General features: G+C 41.8%; 1 protein-coding gene across 5 annotated transcripts in view; it reads right to left on the minus strand.

Moving 5' to 3' along the window:
- Positions 1-18,825, minus strand: part of HHAT (hedgehog acyltransferase) — a 188,276-nt gene that overhangs the window by 136,082 nt on the left and 33,369 nt on the right. For 3 of the 5 annotated variants that reach the window (XM_090135109.1, XM_090135106.1, XM_090135111.1), the window contains exons 1-6: positions 10,180-10,311; positions 9,160-9,309; positions 8,294-8,361; positions 5,863-5,976; positions 5,012-5,206; positions 1,493-1,705 (exon numbers count right to left, since the gene is read on the minus strand). In XM_090135109.1, the coding sequence (XP_089991235.1) occupies positions 1,493-1,705; positions 5,012-5,206; positions 5,863-5,976; positions 8,294-8,361; positions 9,160-9,283 (714 nt within the window). In that variant the 5' untranslated portion in view covers positions 9,284-9,309; positions 10,180-10,311. Of the gene's footprint in view, positions 1-1,492; positions 1,706-5,011; positions 5,207-5,862; positions 5,977-8,293; positions 8,362-9,159; positions 9,310-10,179; positions 10,312-18,825 lie in introns of those variants that run through there. The other 2 variants (XM_090135110.1, XM_090135107.1) reach the window with 2 other exon arrangements.

An 18,825-nucleotide genomic window follows, 5' to 3' on the forward strand; every position in this document is an offset into this window, starting at 1 on the left:
GAACTTCCTATGCTCCAGAATTTAGAAACTATAAAACAACATGAAGAAAAGTTTCTCAGCATCTACATTGGTAAGTCTAGTGAAAGAATAATTCTACTCATTTGAAGGTTTTTAATTCCCCTTGCAGTCTTTTCCTGAAAAGGGCTCTAAAGTTGCACAGATGATTGGCTTGTTCTCAGCGAAGCCTGAAAAATTGCTTATTACCCACTTCTGTCAGTCTTGCAGATGCTTTTGCTTATCTGACTCATCTCTCTTAATGACATCTCATTGTCAGTAAGCACTTGAAGAAACCAACTTTGAAGCAAAGTGGTGAAAGATCCTCTGACTCTGCCCCTTTAATTTGTATAACACTTCCGCCAGTCACAGCTCAGACCATCTCAACACCTCTGGTTTCTATTCGACAGCATGCAGGCTCCAGATACATTTAGGAACTCATGCTGAGATATTCAAAGCCACAGAGAATATTTGGACACCTGCCTACTATTAAATGTAATGGAAAATAAGTATGCAAATGTATTAGTCAGCTTCAGAACATCAGTGTCTATTTAGGGACCTACCTTGCCTCTCCTATTTCACTTGTATGATTCAGAAAAGATTAAAGGCTTTTAGTGAAGGAATCAGATGTTCCCTGTTGCAACAGAAGCTGCGCAGAGCTGAACCTTTCAGGCTGACTCAGCTGCAAGGGCACCTTTTTTGTAGCTCCCCAAAAGTACAGGCTCATGGTGAAAGTTCCCAACGCTCCTCAGGTTGTGGATCACAAAGTGCTGTGTGCTCAGTCAGCACAACAGCAGCTCTGCAGCAACTGAAATTCAGTTGACTTAAGGTCCCACATGCTGCAGGAATAACGAAAGCTATCTCATCACTTGTCTTCATCTGAATTTGAGAGACACTATATGCTTCACAACTGCATATCAATATCAAGTGTGTATTCAGCAACCAACGTGAGACTATGCTTGACACTGAAGCATTTCTTTAAGTTGTACCTTTACTGGCAGGAAACAGAAAAGTCGGACTAGCACAGTTTCCATAGGTTTCTAAGTACATCTAATGCAAAAGAGAGCTGTCCAAAATCACCAATCTAAATGCAGTTTACTTCAATATTTGTCAAGAAAGGGATGAATATACACTAACACTAGACTTTGAAAGAGTCGATGTCTCTAATGCCCATTTTTGACAATCCAGAAAATAAATTTAGCTCACTTACAACATACATTTTGAAATACATTACAAAAACAGCCTCATGGAAAATTGGTGAAAGAATTGTCTTATTAAGATTTTCTCATAACCAATATTAAAGTCTTACAAAACGTGAAGCAACAAAGTTAACCTATTGCATTGAATTTATTTCTAATAAAAGGTAGATTTGGCAGCTGAAGAGAGACCACCCTTTTTTTCAATGTTTCTTAGTCAAACATGATTCACATCTGCATACATATACTAGAAGTTTATAGTTCCACGGTCTTAAAAAATAAAAATAAAAAAATACTGTTACCTGCTTACTAAATTCATCAAAGTTCATAAGGGGTCCGTTGTGGAACATGGGATAGTAAAACACATATGCCAGCATCCACAGGAACGAATGAGATGATTTCTGGGCATGTCCATGCCAGCAGTATTCCAGGCTGAAACTTGTGTTGAAGAGGCAACGAACAGACACCGTGAAGAGAAGCAGATAATACTCATTTTCAGTGTCATACCACCTTCTCTGCAAGACAAAACAAGGTCAGAGAATAACAGTACAGTGCTGTGATTCATAAATTGCAGGATAATTATATCAATCAAGACCTTGACTTTCCGGGTCACCAACAGCAGAAAGGACCTAAAGCTAACAGAGACCAGCACGAATATTGGAAGCAAATGACACTAACGATTGAAGAGTGAATGCTGGCTGCTGACAGAGCTGCTGATCAAAATTAGAACAGGTCTAATAGAATAATCCTGGTTTTTCTTTCCCTCTCAGTCCAAATAAATACAACAAGCACATTTCCTCATAACTACAAAGCAGTTTCTCTAACTTCTTTATTACCCAACCAGAAGCATTAGCAAAACAGCAAAACTGAGCTTGCATCAATCATCTGTGAGCAAGCAAGCAACTCATTTAGTATAAATGAAATTGTTTGAGAAATACTTTTCATGTCCACGCTACCAGTGAGATCCTAATAGGCTTTACTGAGTGACTCCCAGGTATGAATCCAAGGAACAGCACTTGAAATCACTATGATTATATCTCTAACAAAGGAGAAATACATTCACTAGAGGACTGAGCAAGGTATTTATCATACTCTGTCTCCACCAAACAACACTCCCACGTTAATGTACACAATTTCATCTCAATGCACTGACTGGCATAATGAAAAGTCCTCTGTTACCCATAAACTACAATTAAGTGTGGTGAGGCCAAACCACATTTCAAGAAGCATTAGAAATTCTGATCTCAAATCCAAACCCTAACACTAGGGTTAGGTAGATTTTCAGATTTCATTTCCTAATGGGAAGACCAATAGGAAGACAAAAACTCCATGGATTTTCCAGATGATTTATCAGAAGGATAGCATGTACAATGCCATTCTAAATGGGTAAAATAGAGAAGACTACGTTGATGCCCCACTCTCAAAAGTGCCTTAGAAATTTAAAGTTTCCCACACAAAAAACATTAAGAGGTCAGAAGTTCATCAATAGGAAAAAGAAACAAATTCCATCAACAAACCAGGATGTTGCCAATTTCTGGGCAATAGATGGAAATGCTCACAGTAGCCAAAAAGGCTAACACAAATAAACAAGCAAGACTTGTTTATCAGCTTCCTAGAAGAATCCTTATAGCCAAAACCGTGTGGTTATTTCTCTGTAGCATGGATCACCAGGTTTAGAAAAAGCTGTTTTCTCTTCCTGCTGCCAGCTTCACAGCAAGTTGCTACTGTACATTTGTGCTTAGAAAATATATTCACAGATACAGATGCAACCTCCCAATTCCAGTTTCTAAGAACTTATTTTAATCTGGACATGTATTACTGACTTGACATGCTGCATAAACCTGGTGAGTTTTTCTGGTTTTTTTTTTTTTTTTTTCTTTTTTTCTTTTTTCCTTCAAACCACAGGACACAGCTCTACGCATGACTGTAACATGATGGAAAGCACAACAATGACAGCAGAGCAGCAAGATCCCAGCCTCCAACAAATGCGGAACTGTTCAAACAACAGAAGTGGGTGCTGAAATAAAGGAAAAAAGCTGCTTACCTTCAGAAGGCCCCAGGCATACAGGGATCCCCAGCAGGATACCCTTGCCCCCTCTGCCAACCATTAAATGAGGCCTGGGAAGAGATGGATCCTGGCTCCACCAGGTGCAATCACTCAGGTACATTGCATGCACCTAAGCTCCCCTGAGTTGGTCATGCCTTACCACCAGCTGCTCAATCACTGCTTCAAGCCATGACTTAGCATTTATACTACAGTGACCGTAGGCAACAGTCAGTCAAGCTATCAATATTACATTATCACAATGACTGGATGTTTTTCCTCATGCAATGACAGACTTCTTTGTCATCCTCTTGAGGTCCATTTTTTCTTACACGCTGCAGACAGGTTTTACTGAAAACTTTCACAATGCAGAGAGCTTTAGCTTTAATGGGTTGCATTTGTAGTGCAAACCAAACGTTCTGCTGCTTTACTAAGTTTTTCCCATGTCTTCCTGGGGACTATTAGCTTTGCACAAATTCCTCTACTGTCCTTCCCAAGAAGTAGGACATATCATAAGGAAGCTGTTTTAGTTTCTATTTGCTGGTCAGAGAAAGGCAGATTGCAGCACAGGAGCAGTGATTCTCTTCATGAGCAGAAGAATGAACAGCCACAGTCAGAACTGGCCAGTTTGCTCCCACACAAACTGAATTTAGAGATTGTTCTTCCAAGAGTCACTACACTGTACATGGCTCCATTGACAGGATGAAGGCAATACATAGGGTAGGAAGGTGAGAAGGAGAGAAAAATAAAGAAAAACTGTTCCTGTAGGACAAGAAAGATAGCAAAGGAAAACAGAGCAACCCAAAAACAAACGTGGAGATCGATAAAAATGAACAGAAGTTAAAATAAGCAGCACTATGGTGGTTGTCTTGTTAGAGTTCGAACATTCCCTTACACAGTAAGAGACCATCACATTACCCTGCAGAGTCCTTCTGTTCATTTGGCATTATTTAGAGTAAGAATGCAGCCAGGTCTCAGATAGAGAAGAAAAGCTGTGTTGTGAAGCTGACCACACAGAACTCCAGAAGGCTGGGCCTTATCTAAAGTAGTCTCTCAGAACCACCTTCTGCCCTTGCTTGTTTCTTCAGTTTCCCAGACAAAAGCAAACAAAGCAACCTTGGCTTTTATCTTTACAGAGGTAACAATCATCTCTCAGAAAGACCCCATAGGTGTTCCTGAAGCATCAGACCATCACCAATTTCACTCCTCTCATGTGCTGTTTGAGAGCCCTGCAGGATCACCAGCAACAACACAGAAGAAAGGAAAAGGAAGGAACAAAGGCAAGAACGAATGCAGGAGCTACAGATGGTAGCTTCAAATAAATATAGCCAAAGCTTTAAAAGAAGCATGTACAGCAGGCTAGAGTGTACAGTATACTGAATATAACCTGATCACATCAGCTGGCAACCAAAAGACTATCAAAGCCCAATAACTGAGAAAGACATTCTCTCTTCTAAGTGGCTTCAGTCACGTATACCACCATTATGAATCACATTATGTATTATTGTAGTGAGCTAACTTTCAGTTTATGCTTTGACAAATACCCAAATGAAACCGTAAGTGGCCCACTAGTAAGAATTCACCAAGCGTATGGGCCTATGCACGTTTCTAATGATAAGAGCTCTAGCATGGCTCACTGCATCTCTACTTCCTACAGGTTTTCAAGCCAGTCTGCTTAGATCAAGTAAAGAGAGGGTAGTTGGTAAAGAAGATAGCTACCATAACAGCAAATAAGACTGTACTTGACTTGATGCTTAATTCATACATCTGATATTACCTTGGCTTCTTCCACTGCTGGTATGCGTAAAGTAGATAACAGGATAAGTGAGCACAGCCACGTCAGGAGCGGTATCTGAAACTGAGCCACAGCAAACGAAATAGCTGCGTGTAACAAAATGACCGCAAAGCCCTTCATTCCTAATAAAAACCAGCAGGCAGCCATTCCATACATCATCAAGCACCATGGTTTATACTGTTAGGAAAAAAAAAAAAAAAAAAAAGACCACGAACAATTTTAATACTTTATTTCTAAAGCAAAACATAGTAACAGTACCGTCCTATACATAGTAGGGCCACTAAGATGATCAGAAGGCTGGAGCACCTCTCCTATGAGGAAAGGTTGAAGGAACTGGGCTTGTTTAGCTTGGAGAAGAGAAGGCTCTGGGAAGACCTCATCTTGGCCTTCCAGTACTTGAAGGGAGCATATAAACAGGAGGGGGAATGGCTGTTTACAAGGGTGGATAGTGATAGGACAAGGGGGAATGGTTTTAAACAGAGACAGGGGAGGTTTAGGTTGGATATTAGGAGGAAGTTTTTCCACACAGTGTGGTGACACATTGGAACAGGTTACCCAAAGAGGTTGTGGATGCCCCATCCCTGGAGGCATTCAAGGCCAGGCTGGACGTGGCTCTGGGCAGCCTGGTCTGGTGGTTGGCGATCCTGCGCATAGCAAGGGCTTGAAACTAGATGACCATTGAAGTCCTTTTCAACCCAGGCCATTCAATGATTCTATGATAGTAGAGTGCCAGGTCTACATTTCACCCCTTCCATTCCCACAGCTGATTAAACTTTCTATTCCCATAGCTAGTTAGAACACACAAATTTGCTGTGAAGTAAACCCATGCATACCTTGTCCATGAATAGCCTGCACATTTGTGATACCAGCAGATGACCAGCCAGAAGCCACAGTATGTATTCTCTTCCCCATTCAATCCAATAGCTCCACTCAAAATCCAAGGCATCCTGGGCATCAAAGAAATACGCATAACTATAAAAGCATGTTCTTAAAGTACAATTAAATGTCTCAGTAACATACAAAGTTTGTTGTCCAATACCACAGAATTCAGCATCTGAGGAATTTTTGCTTAGGCAAGGAAGTCTGATTATTTGTAGTGGTGAGCTCCAACACCACTTTGACTTTCAGTAGCCTAAAATCCACAGAAAAAAGTGGAAGAGCAGAGGGGCAGAAGAGCAGAGAGAACAAGAAACACACTAAACAGAACTGACACCTGCCTACCCGCACATAAAACTGACACCAGCAGCAGCTTGCTGGGGACACAGGCACAGAATGTCATGAAAATACGGCCAGTGATGACTACAAGGGTGTGTATGGCTCAGAGCCATAGCCAGAGTCCATTTCAAAGTACATAAGCTTTTACACATTCCCATGACAGGGTGCTACATGTTCCACTTCTCTCTGCAGGCTTCAGATCACTGGACAAAGTAATCCAAAGTGCCCTTATGCTGCTGCAGGCTCATTAGCAAATCATCAGGAGCACAACTGAGTGCTGGGCATCATCAGCATTTCACTGAAACCCAATAAAACCAAGACATGCTCAAAGCAGGAGAGCACGTGGTCTACGTACCCCTCATAGCTGCTTTTAAGATGGTCTCATTTCACAGAAAGGTAAATAAGGCAAAGCAGCTGCCAAGCAAAAACAAGTAGCACGAGTACCAAGGAAACCATGCCTGGTTACAAGCATAGGCAATCATACACAGCTATACTGATCCACCAGCCAAATCTGGATAGCATGGATATCAGAGGAGTGCCAATTACTATTTCTATCAGCAGAAGTAAGGGAGGGTAATAGATACTCTCTCAGGTGATAAAAGGTGAAAAAGAAACAAAGCTCTGACTTACTTTTTTCTAGGGATAAGGGGAACAATCCTGCACTGGTTTGGAAAACACACAGTTTGGATGAAACAATACCTTGCTCTAAGAGGAGTTTAACTCACTATTTCAATAAAGCCTAATTGCAACCAGGTGGAGTCAGGTCAGACTAAAACGCAGTTAGATGCAAATGTCATTCTAAATGAGATAAAAGGGATCAGCTGGCAATCCCTGTTCCCTGCTAAAAGTTAGGACTTCTAAACACGCACAATCATCTGCATGTCTGGGACTAAATTCATTATCTTACATGCTTTGCATCTCCAGAATATCTGTGATTTTCTTGAAAGGACACAGAAAGGGGCCCATACAAGTGGTGATGGTGGGCCTAAACACAGACGTGTGTTCTTGGTTTTGATTAAATGACTGACCTTCAAAATGAGTTGCATGAAGAATTTTCTTCAAAAGGAAGTGAGGTGTGTTATTTGGGTTTTGGTTTGTCTTAAAAAATAAAAGCATGTTTCTTCAAACATTCATGTTTCAAAATCTCTTCTATGCTGAATTACAGCTCAATCACGAGTGCCACTAGTGTTCACTGATGTTATAAGCAATACCCAAATACCAAATGACATGAACAAAGGGAAAAAAAGGCTGCAGGAAATGTAAAAGGAGATTAAACCTTTGAAGGCCAAACAGCCACACAGAAGCTTATTAAATGACATTACTAATGAGAAACACTCAGACCAACCACAAGAAAAATGAAAAAAAAAAATAAAATCACAAAGCCACCTAATGATGAGTATGAAAATCTGAAAAGTTATTATGGGCTTCTGAAACTAAAACAGTATCTTGGGTGAGCAAAGGGCATTTTTGTAGCTTTTTGGTTAGCATTGTTTCCATGCTATTGAGAAGTAGTTCAGATTAGACTAGAACACAAAGGAAGATGCACTGGAAACAAGAAACAGTGCCTACGTTAAAAGCTAATCCATTCCCCTCAGCAAAAACTTAAACCTGCTTGATCCCACACAGAGTGAAACATGCATTAGAAAAGGATTAAGTACTGCAGACTGCCTCATGCGGAAAGCACTTGTCTGGGTTTTTGAACATTAAATAATAATAATATACAGTGCCAAAGCTTTCCTCTTGTTCTTCATATCTTTGTAGAGCTTTGGGCTCTGGTGTCTATGGCAGTCTGGCTGTAGAGAAAGAGAATAGAGTAAAAAAAAACAGGGATGACATTAAAACAGTTAAAACCAAAGTCTCCTTACAAAGCACCATTACAGGAAAGGAAAAGACCAGTAGGAGGAAAAGCACAGTAATTTGTTCACTGCTTCTCAGCAAAACACTGCTTGACACAACAGCTTGCTGCAGGAGGACTTCAAGGAATGGCAAGCTTCTGTCCTTGCAGAGAATCAACAAAATCTGAAGTGCTGTAACACTCATTATTCCTACCTTCTTAAGTCCCCAGAACAGAGTCCCTCGTTCCAGTCCAAAGCTTCTGTCAATTTCATCTTTGTATTCTGCAAAGATGAATAAATCTTCATTAATTGCATCATTCTAAGAAAAGCAACAATCCTGCAATGAGGCACTCTGCTTCTAAATAAAAACAAATTCTCCTCATCTTCTTTACAGCTGTGGACACTTGGAGCTGGGGAAGGGGAGATGTCTGCGTGCAAGGAATTCAGCAGATGTAAAGCTTACAATTTTTCCTCTTTCCCAGCAGGCACAAGGGACCTTTCCATAGCCAGATCCTGGGCTTTGGCCTGTGTGCATCCTGAACCTTCCAATGATGAATGCAGAGTAGCCTTGACCACTGGGCACAGGTGTGCACTACAACAGGAGCAATTAACCCTGAAAGATGCACTACATAAAGAATTTTTTTTTCCTTCTTCCCTCACCCCTGCCCATCAGGTATTCATATGTTTCTGCATAAACTTCCCCCAAGCTTCCCCACCTCCAGGCTGAAAAATTTTTTTAACTTTAAATAGATATAACAGAGAGCTGAGCTTGAGCCATTTAACACATGGGACCTATAACCACCACCATTTCTTATCTTTTAGGACTGTTTGATATCTCCCTCTAGCGGCAAAAAAAGAATGGGACGTGAAGGTGACTAATAAAAGGTGTACAGTGAAGATGCCTTAGGAGTCAGCATCACCCAGCTCCTGGACTCCTGCCGTGAGGGGGCCCATTCACCTCCATCTCCTTTTAACAGGTTTCACAGAGGAGTGACGAAGAAACTAAGGCAGCAGACAAATCCAGCTCAGCCACAGGCTAGGAACGCTACAAAAGTGAGTGCATCAGCATCACAGACTTACTTTGAGAAACCTGGTACACTTCATAGAAAGAATAGAAGTGAGAGCCAATGGTAAGGAACAGGTAGGCACACATTTCCCATGCCGGCAGCATCACTGATTTGGGAGCTGCTCTGCTGTTCTTCATACTGACTGCACCTCTCTAGCTGGTCCCTGGAAAAGGCAAGGAAAACAAAGCAGAAACAACATCACTGAAGTTGGAAAAGCCTACTCAGATCACCTAGTCCATCCATCACTATCATGCCAACCATCACTAAATGGTACAATGCAGCTCAGCATTAAAAACCTTCACAATACTAAACAAAGTTACTGGAAAACAGATTGTCCTGCAGTCACTTTGTGATGTTGGAGCCCTCATATGCATCTCCAGAACAGCATCACCCTCTCAGGGCTCTGCTCTGTGGGCCAGGGCCGTGTTACAAACACTCATGTTTAGGTATGTAGTGTGTCTCCAAGGACAACTCCGAAACATCACTTCTCCGTGCAGTGGTAGGGGATAAGCACTTCTGGCTCTGCATGTAACTAAACATTGGAGTTTCAGCTCCAAATACACAGAACTGGAGCACGCACCAGCTAAGGCTAGCATGAAAAGCAAGAAACAGTGGTGCACACATTCCTGCACGCACACAGGCAGCCAACACACATTTATTTCGTAAAGAAGTGGGCCAGCTGGCTTTTCACATTAAGACACGCAACACACCTCCCACCGACAAAAAGATGGGCATTTGGAATGCGGCATCTCAGCCGCACCCGAGATGCGCACTGCAACAACGTGCACACCACATGTAGTGCCCCGTTCACACACGACTACGTGAGAAGCCTCCCGGCCCCGCGAGACACGGCAACGAGGGGCACCGGGGCTCCGCAGCCCGGACGCGAGGGGCAGCCGCGGCCACAGCCGGGCAGCGCTCGGCACCGCCCGCAGCGACACCGCCGCCATCCTGGCCCGGAGCTCCCGGAACCGCTGTGGACGCCCCAACGGGGCCCGACCGCGCCGGGAGGCGGGCAGCCCGCGGCCCCTACCTGCCGAGGGCTCGCCGAGGCCGGGAGCGGCCGCCCCTCAGCCCGCGGCGCGGGGAAGGGCAGAACGGGGCAGCGCCGGCACTGCGCGCCCGCTCCCGACCGCCGGGCGGCGTCGCAGCCCTCCCGCAGCGGCGAAACGGCCCCCGCCGTGCTCCCCGCGCTTCCGGCTCCGGCGTTGCGGCCCCGCCCCGGCTGCTGGCGGCCCCGGCTGGGCCGGGTGAGGTGTTGCAGGTCCGCGGGCTCCCGGCTGTAGCGAGAGGCGCTGTTTGCAGGACGGGGAGCGGCGTTCTCTCTAATGAATGCCATCTGCGAGCGTAAACTCAACTCAGCACGGAGTTGGTGCTTGGGCTGGGCCTGACCTTGTGTCCCGGTCACGCTGCAGTTTGCACCTGGCCAACGTGGCCTTACGGATGTGCAGTGCCGGCACAACGTGGCCAAAATAGCTCCTTGAGAGCTCTCGCACGATGTCTTTCACCTTTCCATTATCCTTATTTATAAAGCATGAACCATTTGTGTAATAAGTTGGCTTTCTCGTCTGTGTTTCTGTAGCACCTCTCATGATCTGACTGCAGGTGCCATAATCATATGACTGATGGATCACCAAAGAATATTACTTGTGTAAAAGAGCCTTAGAAAGAGGATACTGTTTTCAGTATTTAATATGAGCTGGGACAAACCACAGAGATGGTGGTGGAAAAAAAAAAAAAAATGCTGTAAGGAAGACTGAAAATTAAGAAATTTTCTTCAACACGTCTCTGAAAAATTGTTCCAGGAGATGTCAGGTAAATTAACTGCAAACTATAAATGAAGGACTGTATTAATCCAAAATTAGACCATTTTGCAAAAGGATGTCTATAACAGCCTTTACAGGTACTTTTTCCCTCCACTAGAGTGAGAGAAACACTGATGAGGTGATACGGGTCATTTCTGTTTTTACAGTAATGGTGATAACTATAGAAAGGAACAGGTCTGAGAAACACACCAAGACAGGAAGATGAGGTTGAGAGTGCTGGTGCTGGCAACCACATCACAGAACCAGCCTGCATTTTAGCAGCTGGAGGGGATTTCCCTTCTCCTTGTACCTTAAACATAGTCAATGAATCTTGTACCACGTTTACTTATAAAATTGCCTAAAATATTTTGTCACTTTATATCCATCCATTTTTGCACCACATGACTCTTATCGCACTCTTTTGTTTACATCTGTAGTGTGTTTCTAGGGGGGAACATTTCATATCCTTTTGGATGTCATATTGCTAGGTTTTCAAGTTGCTCTTAAAAAACAGGATTTCAGTTCTCTGTGGCCTTCTTCTCGTCTTCAGATCCATGCTTCCTGATACCTGAAAGCCAGGCTTCTGCCTAATATTCCAGAGGAAGTCTCACTAGTACAATGTGTTAAGTCACAGAATCATAGAATCATCAAGATTGGGTCATCCAGAACAACCACCTACCTATCACCAGTATTTCCCCCACTAAACCACATCCCTTAGTACAACATCTAAACATTTCTTGAATACCTTCAGGGACAGTGACTCCACCACCTCCCTGGGCAGTCCATTCCAGCACCTAAACATGCTTTTGGAGAGTAACACAAGAGAAGAGACCAACCCCCATCATGCCCAACCTCCCTTCAGGTAGTTGTAGAGAGTTATAAGGCCTTCCCTGAGCCTCCTCTTCTCCAGACTAGAAATAATATCTATCCATAACAAAAAAATGCCTCTTGATGTTTCCAGGAATCCCATTTCTCTTGGTCAAAAACACATTGTATTCCAGAATCCTTTTGCCTTATGCCTTCACTTTTTCTTTCACTGTTGTTACCAAAGAGAGACTCATCTTCATTTTTCATTTTCAATTTTTGATAGCCACTAGATGCAAGATATTGCACTTTAACCACTGAATTATTGTAAGACTAAATTCTTACAGTAGATTGGGTACATTCTTCTCTGTGACACCTGGATCCTCTTCTCTGTTGACAGTACTTCCCCGTTAACCCTTCCTGGGTTAGTTAATACTTTCTCCCCAGAATATAACACCTTCATAACAGCATCAGAACAGTACAGCTGTTGAATTCACTAAATAATACCCACAGTACTGTAGCAGTTCTGGCCACTAAGGGTCAGTAAAGATTGGATTTTCCTACCTCTTGTGATTTCTATTTAACAGCATGAGTAAAAATGTCCTCTAGATGGCTGCATTACAAACTGTATGTGTGCAACAGTAGCTTTGCAGCTTTAAAATAGGAAGAGGTATGACAAGTTACATCTTTTACATCAGGTTACACTGGCAATAACAGCTTTTTAATTGATGTGGTGACATCCAGGAATTGATGCATATTCTGTGACTGCATAAGTAAATTTTCTTTCATAAATTTCACTGCCAAGCTAATTGAGCAAGAAAACCGACAAATACCGATAATGGTCCCATCTGGAAGATTTTCCTGTCTGGACATCTAATTTGGATGAGACTTTTTTCTTTCCACATTTATTCAGGAGGTTTTATGTAGTAAAATGTGAGAAGAATCTCAATGAATGAAGCGGTTGAACACAGCTGTCATGAATTACATATCTACACAGCTCTCAGTTTAAGATGGCATGAATGAGGGCAGAATCCTGCTGTTGAGATATGACAGGCAGTTGATGAACTGGAAAGCGAGAGCCTTAGAAATGGAACCAGAAGGCCCTGCTTTTATCAACTTAATACAATATTGCCCCTTACTATTGACTTTGTATGCATGTTCTTCAGAGTTGAGCTCTTTACAGAGCTGCTAATCACTAGGGTCTCTTCATGTTCATGGTGAAGCGACAGAGTAGGGATCTATAAAACAGTGAGGTGGGAAATCAGGCATTCTGCAGTTGAAAAAGCTACTGGTTTATCAGATCTCCCTGGAGCCTTCTCTTCTCTGTTCTGAATAGCCCCAGCTCTCTCAGCCCATCCTTGTAGGGGAGGTATTACATCCTTTGGATCATTTTTGTGGTCCTCCTCCGGATGCACTCCAACAGGTCCATGTCTCTCCTGAGGGACTCTACATGTGGACACAGTACTCCAGGTGAGGTCTCACCAGCCAGAGCAGAGGGGCAGGATCACCTCCCTCACACTGTGCTTCTTTTGGTGCAGCCCAGGATCCAGTTGGCTATCTGGGCTGTGAGGGCACCCTGCTGGCTCTTGTCCAGCTTGCCATCTGCCCCAGGTCCTTTTTGGCAGGGCTGTGCTCAATCCTTTCATCCCCCAGCTTGTACTGGTAGTAGGGGTTAGTTACAAGCTATGCCCTAGAACTTACTCTTGTAGGTTCCTTTATCACAGCCTAGAGCTGAGCTTCTTGCTTTCATTTATCCCCTGTAAATCACATGGTAGTGCCCCATAGGTACAACATCTGAATGATGAGACGCAAGCAGCATCTACTAAGAACCTGCATATTAAAATCTCAGCAGCATACAGAAGGATTAGCCATCTATGTTTAGAAGAATAACAACTATGACAAGAAATATCCATGTAGCATAACAGCAATATTAAAAATTAGGGAAGTTAGATATATAAAAGCTGTGGTATTTGCAGAGAGAGTAAGTGAGTTTTCCAATAGCCAAGCTAAATATGATACCACTGGGGTTTATGTGAACCTCCCCCCCCCCCCCTTCAGAGATCTCAGGCATAGAGTTATGAATTCAAAGGTGAAAACTTTCAAGATTATCATTTTTTGTCTTGTTTTGCGTGGCTGAATGAAAAGCCGGTATTTCACTTTGTTGGTCAGTCTTGCAGATGCTCCCATCTTTACAGGTTTCTCTATTCTCTGACTCTGCTCCCAAACAGGCAATCTGTGAAATGCAAAGACTTTTTTTTTTTCCATCACTTTTAGCCATATATATATATATATAGACAGTGTATATAAAGAGATCTTTGCAATTGCCAAGTCAGTATTTCCATGCACACAGAAGAATCGTTTTCTTGGTTTCTTTTTAATGAATCCCTTGCATCTTCAAGAACTTATTTCATGCTCTACGGTTGGAAAATTACCATTGTGCTTCTAACTGGGGATTCATAAAATTACTTATGTAAAACTATAGTAAATTAATACAGTATTTAACTAAGCAGTTCACCACTGGATTCATGCTGAACATCTCAGAGACGTCCTCCTAAATATGTTAAATGTGCTGCTTAAGTAATGCCCAGAAAACCATAGCTCTTGGTCAGAGCCTTTTAAGGGATTTCTTTACTCATTACCCAGTCTTGCCTCCAATGAAAGCAGAGCAGGAAGTTGAGTCCTACTAACCATGTATGTAGGGACCACTTCAGTACAGTTATTGTAGCTGGAATGAGGTTCAGCTGTGCTACCTTGATCATGTTTGAGTCTAAGTTAGCAGTGCCTGCACAGCTTGCCCTCTTTTATAAATAGTCAGATTAAACACAAAGCTGTGTTTTGCTTTGCTTTGGTTTGGTTTGGTTTTCAGCATAATATTCTTTAAATGCTGTCTGGCTTTATGTGTCAGATTATGGGATTTAAGGGGGATAGTCAGTCAACTCCCACCTACCCCAGCCATCAGATTGAAATCTCCCATGATTGCTGGTGAGGAGGTGGATAATCCATTGGTAGAAAGGACTGTTCAAAAAATCCCAACTTCAGATTCTTACTGTTTTTAAAACACAGTAGAACAAAATTCAGGAAAAAAAAGCTGTATAACAGACATTTTACTCAACTGTAATTTAAGTTGCTACAAATGATGACCAGATTCCCACTTGACCTCAGACAGAGCAAGACAGAGCTAACAAAATGTAAAGTTATCCTTACAGTGTTGCATATTTAGATTTACCAAGACCGTAAATCAGATGCAAATCTAATTCTAATATACTGCGTTATACACAGATTTTTCAGAGACATAGGAAGTTACTCATATCTGTACACTTCTATATTTAATCCATAGTGCTATTCCTGAAAATACTGCCTTTTAAATTAGTTTAGGAGAATAAATGCAGCAAAATAAAGAAATAAATAAAAACACATCTCAGACTACTAAATATCCATCCAAAAATATCCAGACAGAAAACTCTCCCTCCCTGCCTATTGAGTAAATTTTCTAAACTCTACTCCTGACATCTCTGCTCCATGTGAATAGCCAGGAAAGGATCATTTCATTTGCCACAATCATCCGTATTTTACTGACTTATCCCTTACTTCCTGTTGTTTGCCATAGCCTTGCAGAAGAGTGGGCATAAGTATCATTCCAGGTTGGCTATTTTTGTTTCTATTTGGCAGAGTATTTTTCCTTTGTCTCTTTAAGGTCTATGAAACTGAGAAGGCTTGGTGGAGCTGACTTTCACATCACCACAAATGAAGCCAATGCAGCCCTGTCCAGCAGCCAGCTATCCAGACAGAACCAGTAAGGCGCTGGAAACTCCACGCACACTTCTTGGCTACCTGCTATACTCCTTTGGCTGTGGGGTCCTGTTCCCTCTATGCATATGCACTGTCTGCATCTGCCTCCAAATTGCATTGTAAATAAAAAACGAACAGTTACTTTCCTATCTGAGTATATGGATGACATTTTAAGCATTAAGTAAACATATTGCTCGACAGGAGGAGCCTTCCTCTAACAGAAGTTTTTTTATGTTTTATCTGAGCAGCTTTCTTGTTGTGTGTATTCATTGCCTGTTAATTTATCTCCACTTTACCTTTTACCCTTCCTTGAAGAGAGGGTAGTAATACAGAAAAAGCTTCCAACTCATACAAAATTGACTTTGGGAAGAAGATAGATAGACATCTTCTATTTTGCTTATGTGTTTATCTAACGGGCTATAAATGTATATAAATGATAAGAAGTACTCTGTCATACTTGAAGCATTTTTTAGATTGTTGTGGAGATGATGCCTTTCAATAGGAAAAAATTCAAAAGCTCTCTTGGTGCTTGTGCAAAATGCCAGCAACATCTCACCCTTTGCAGATAATCTCTTCATATAACGGTGCTAAAATATTAAGCAAAATTGCATTGAACTCATAAATATTTACAGCTACTTGAAATGCCAAAATTTTGCTCTGCAACTAGCACAAATCGACTGAGTAACATTGTGTACAATAAAAAAAATGGGTCACTGCCAACTGTGGCTTATAACTGCAACATGATTTGCAGATACATTGAACTGCTGCCTGAGGACCAAGTACAGCTTTCAGTGCAGTGTTTTCATTGACTACTGTAGGTTTGTAACAGGTCACAAGCCTCATGCCTCCCATGGACTACCATAAGCTTCCAAACTTCTTCCATCTGAATTGTGATGCTTGTAGTGCCAAATGGGGAGGATATTTCCCTCCTTTGACATGGAAAATTAGGACCAGCCCACTCAGAGGATTGTAAGCCCTACAAGATTGAGCATCATGAGTCTAGCCTGCCCACAGAGTCACCATTTCTAGACAGTGGCTTAAACAGTTGAGTCAATTTAATGCAAAATGCAGATATTGTTTTATAGGAGACAGAGACCCAGAACATTCCTTTCTCCCATGTCCCAGATGCTCAGTACAGCATCATGCAGTCCTTTTTGGCCCTAATATAATGCATCTTTGCCACACAAATGGCACATGAATTCCACAACTGTCCCTGGCCTATGCTATGAGCCACCACGTGCCCCTGTCACTCCCCACTGACTTGATTGTTTTCAGCTGAAGTACTCCAAGACCATTTTGAGTAAAATATTCTGAATAATATCTCTCTTTCCTCTTTCAGTTGCAACATCCTTACCACAAGGAAACAGTGGGGAGCATTTCTGGTTTCCACTTTCTATAGCTTTTTCTAAGGATGAGTAGCTCCCAAAACACAGCTGTAGGTCCTGTGGTATGACTTAAGCACTTAAGCTGTCCCGATTACTTTATAACAAAATGCAGAACACCATTTTTGTGAGCTGTTTGAATTAAAACTCCCCCTTGAAATGCTTTGACTATTTATTGTCAAAGGGTTTTCCAAGCAAGCCTTCATCATCCCATCAAATTACGCAGCAAAACGAAGTAATGTTATCACTATTTTACAGATTTATAAGAAGATGATGTGAAGAGATCAACTGATTGACCCAAAGGTTTGAAGAGAGTCATAGTCAGAGCTGGGACTTAGAGTTTCAGGATTATTCCTGTGCTCAGAACAATTCTTCACGCTTCCCCTCTGAAGACAGACTACTGCCAGTACCAGTCCAGCTTTGTCACCCTTCAAGGCATTTTCTTTCCTGAACTGAGAGGAGCTATGAGAATGACTTTCTCACCACAGCCAACAATCCTTCATCTGCTGGGTTATTAATGCCTGGGCAATGACTGCTCTTGGAGCAGTCTATTTTGATAATTGGTTTTTAAAAATGTGCTTTGAGAAAAGTGTTGTTTTTTGACTAATGAATGTTTACAGGAATAAATATGTTAAAATAATGCATCAGTATTCTTCACATTAATAGCTGCTCTCATTTATGGCCATTTTCTGAAACCAGGGAATCAACAGGAGAGGCAGATGAAACAACTGTAAGTTAGGTATCTACCTTCTTTAAGGGCATAAATGAAGAAATTGCTGTTATTATAGCTTGAAAGCACATAATTTTGGGGGGTATTTTCTGAAGAGGGGAGAAAATAGGTAGAGAACTATGATATTATGGTAAAGACTGCTTCAGGAGGGCACTTATGTTCCCCTTTTGAGATGCCTGCTATCTGTGATTCCTCAAAACATTATTGTTAAGATGAAAAACATTCAGTACAGCCCCAGAAGAATTTAAAAATTTGCACAATGTTTCAAGAGAATAAATGTGACCTATTAGCGAAGAATACTTTTCAACAGTAATTTCCAACAAATTGGTTTGTTTTCCACTACTGTGTAACATCACTGTCTTTTCTTTTTCATTAGAACTAGTCACTTTTGAGGCTTCGAGTGGAAGAAAGGAATGAAGAAAATAATTGTTAAGAGCAGCTTAAGTGCACACAGTACAAATCTTGATCATTTTCTGCTCTGTTTTTCTTGGTATTGCTCTTCCTAAGGAAGAAACCAGCAAATCTTGTTTACTAATACCTTCTTCCAGCATCCTCTGTGAATCCCAGATATTTAGTCACAAACTGTGCAGGAGCAAAAGTTGTCCATCTCCAAATGACCTTTTTTGATCTCCATTCAAAAATCTGCAGTCACTTAAACCTTACTCGCTTGACAGTACACACACCCACACAAACAGGACACTGTTCTCTATTCACCATGCTTGAAAACCACGTCTGAACTTGTGTGTTAGAAAACTAAAATAAAACATGTGGACTTAGCTGTGCGATAGATATTTCACTAGTATGGCCCACAGCATTTTATTTTATTTTATTTTTGTTAATAGCACACAGAATAGGTGCAGCATAACTTTAAAACTTAGGACAGGTAAAGCCACTTTCCCAGGGCAACACAGCTCTTTTCTAACATTGTTCCAAGTTGGCTGACAGTATGTATTGTCTATGTAGCTGTTCCACTGTCTGAACCAGAGAAATAAAGCAGCATAGTCTCTTTCAGCTTCCAGACAGTAGTTGGATTGGAAACTTAGACTGAGAGTAAGTCAGCTTGACAAGCAATGGATAAAAACTCTACTTGTACACAGAACAGCCCACAAATGAGAATGACGAGCCCACAGCGCACAGATCCAGAACTAGTGCTCACAGAGAAAATCTCT

The sequence above is a fragment of the Phasianus colchicus genome, chromosome 2 (assembly GCF_987193195.1).
Source record: "Phasianus colchicus chromosome 2, bPhaCol1.hap1.1, whole genome shotgun sequence".
NCBI lineage: Eukaryota > Metazoa > Chordata > Aves > Galliformes > Phasianidae > Phasianus > Phasianus colchicus.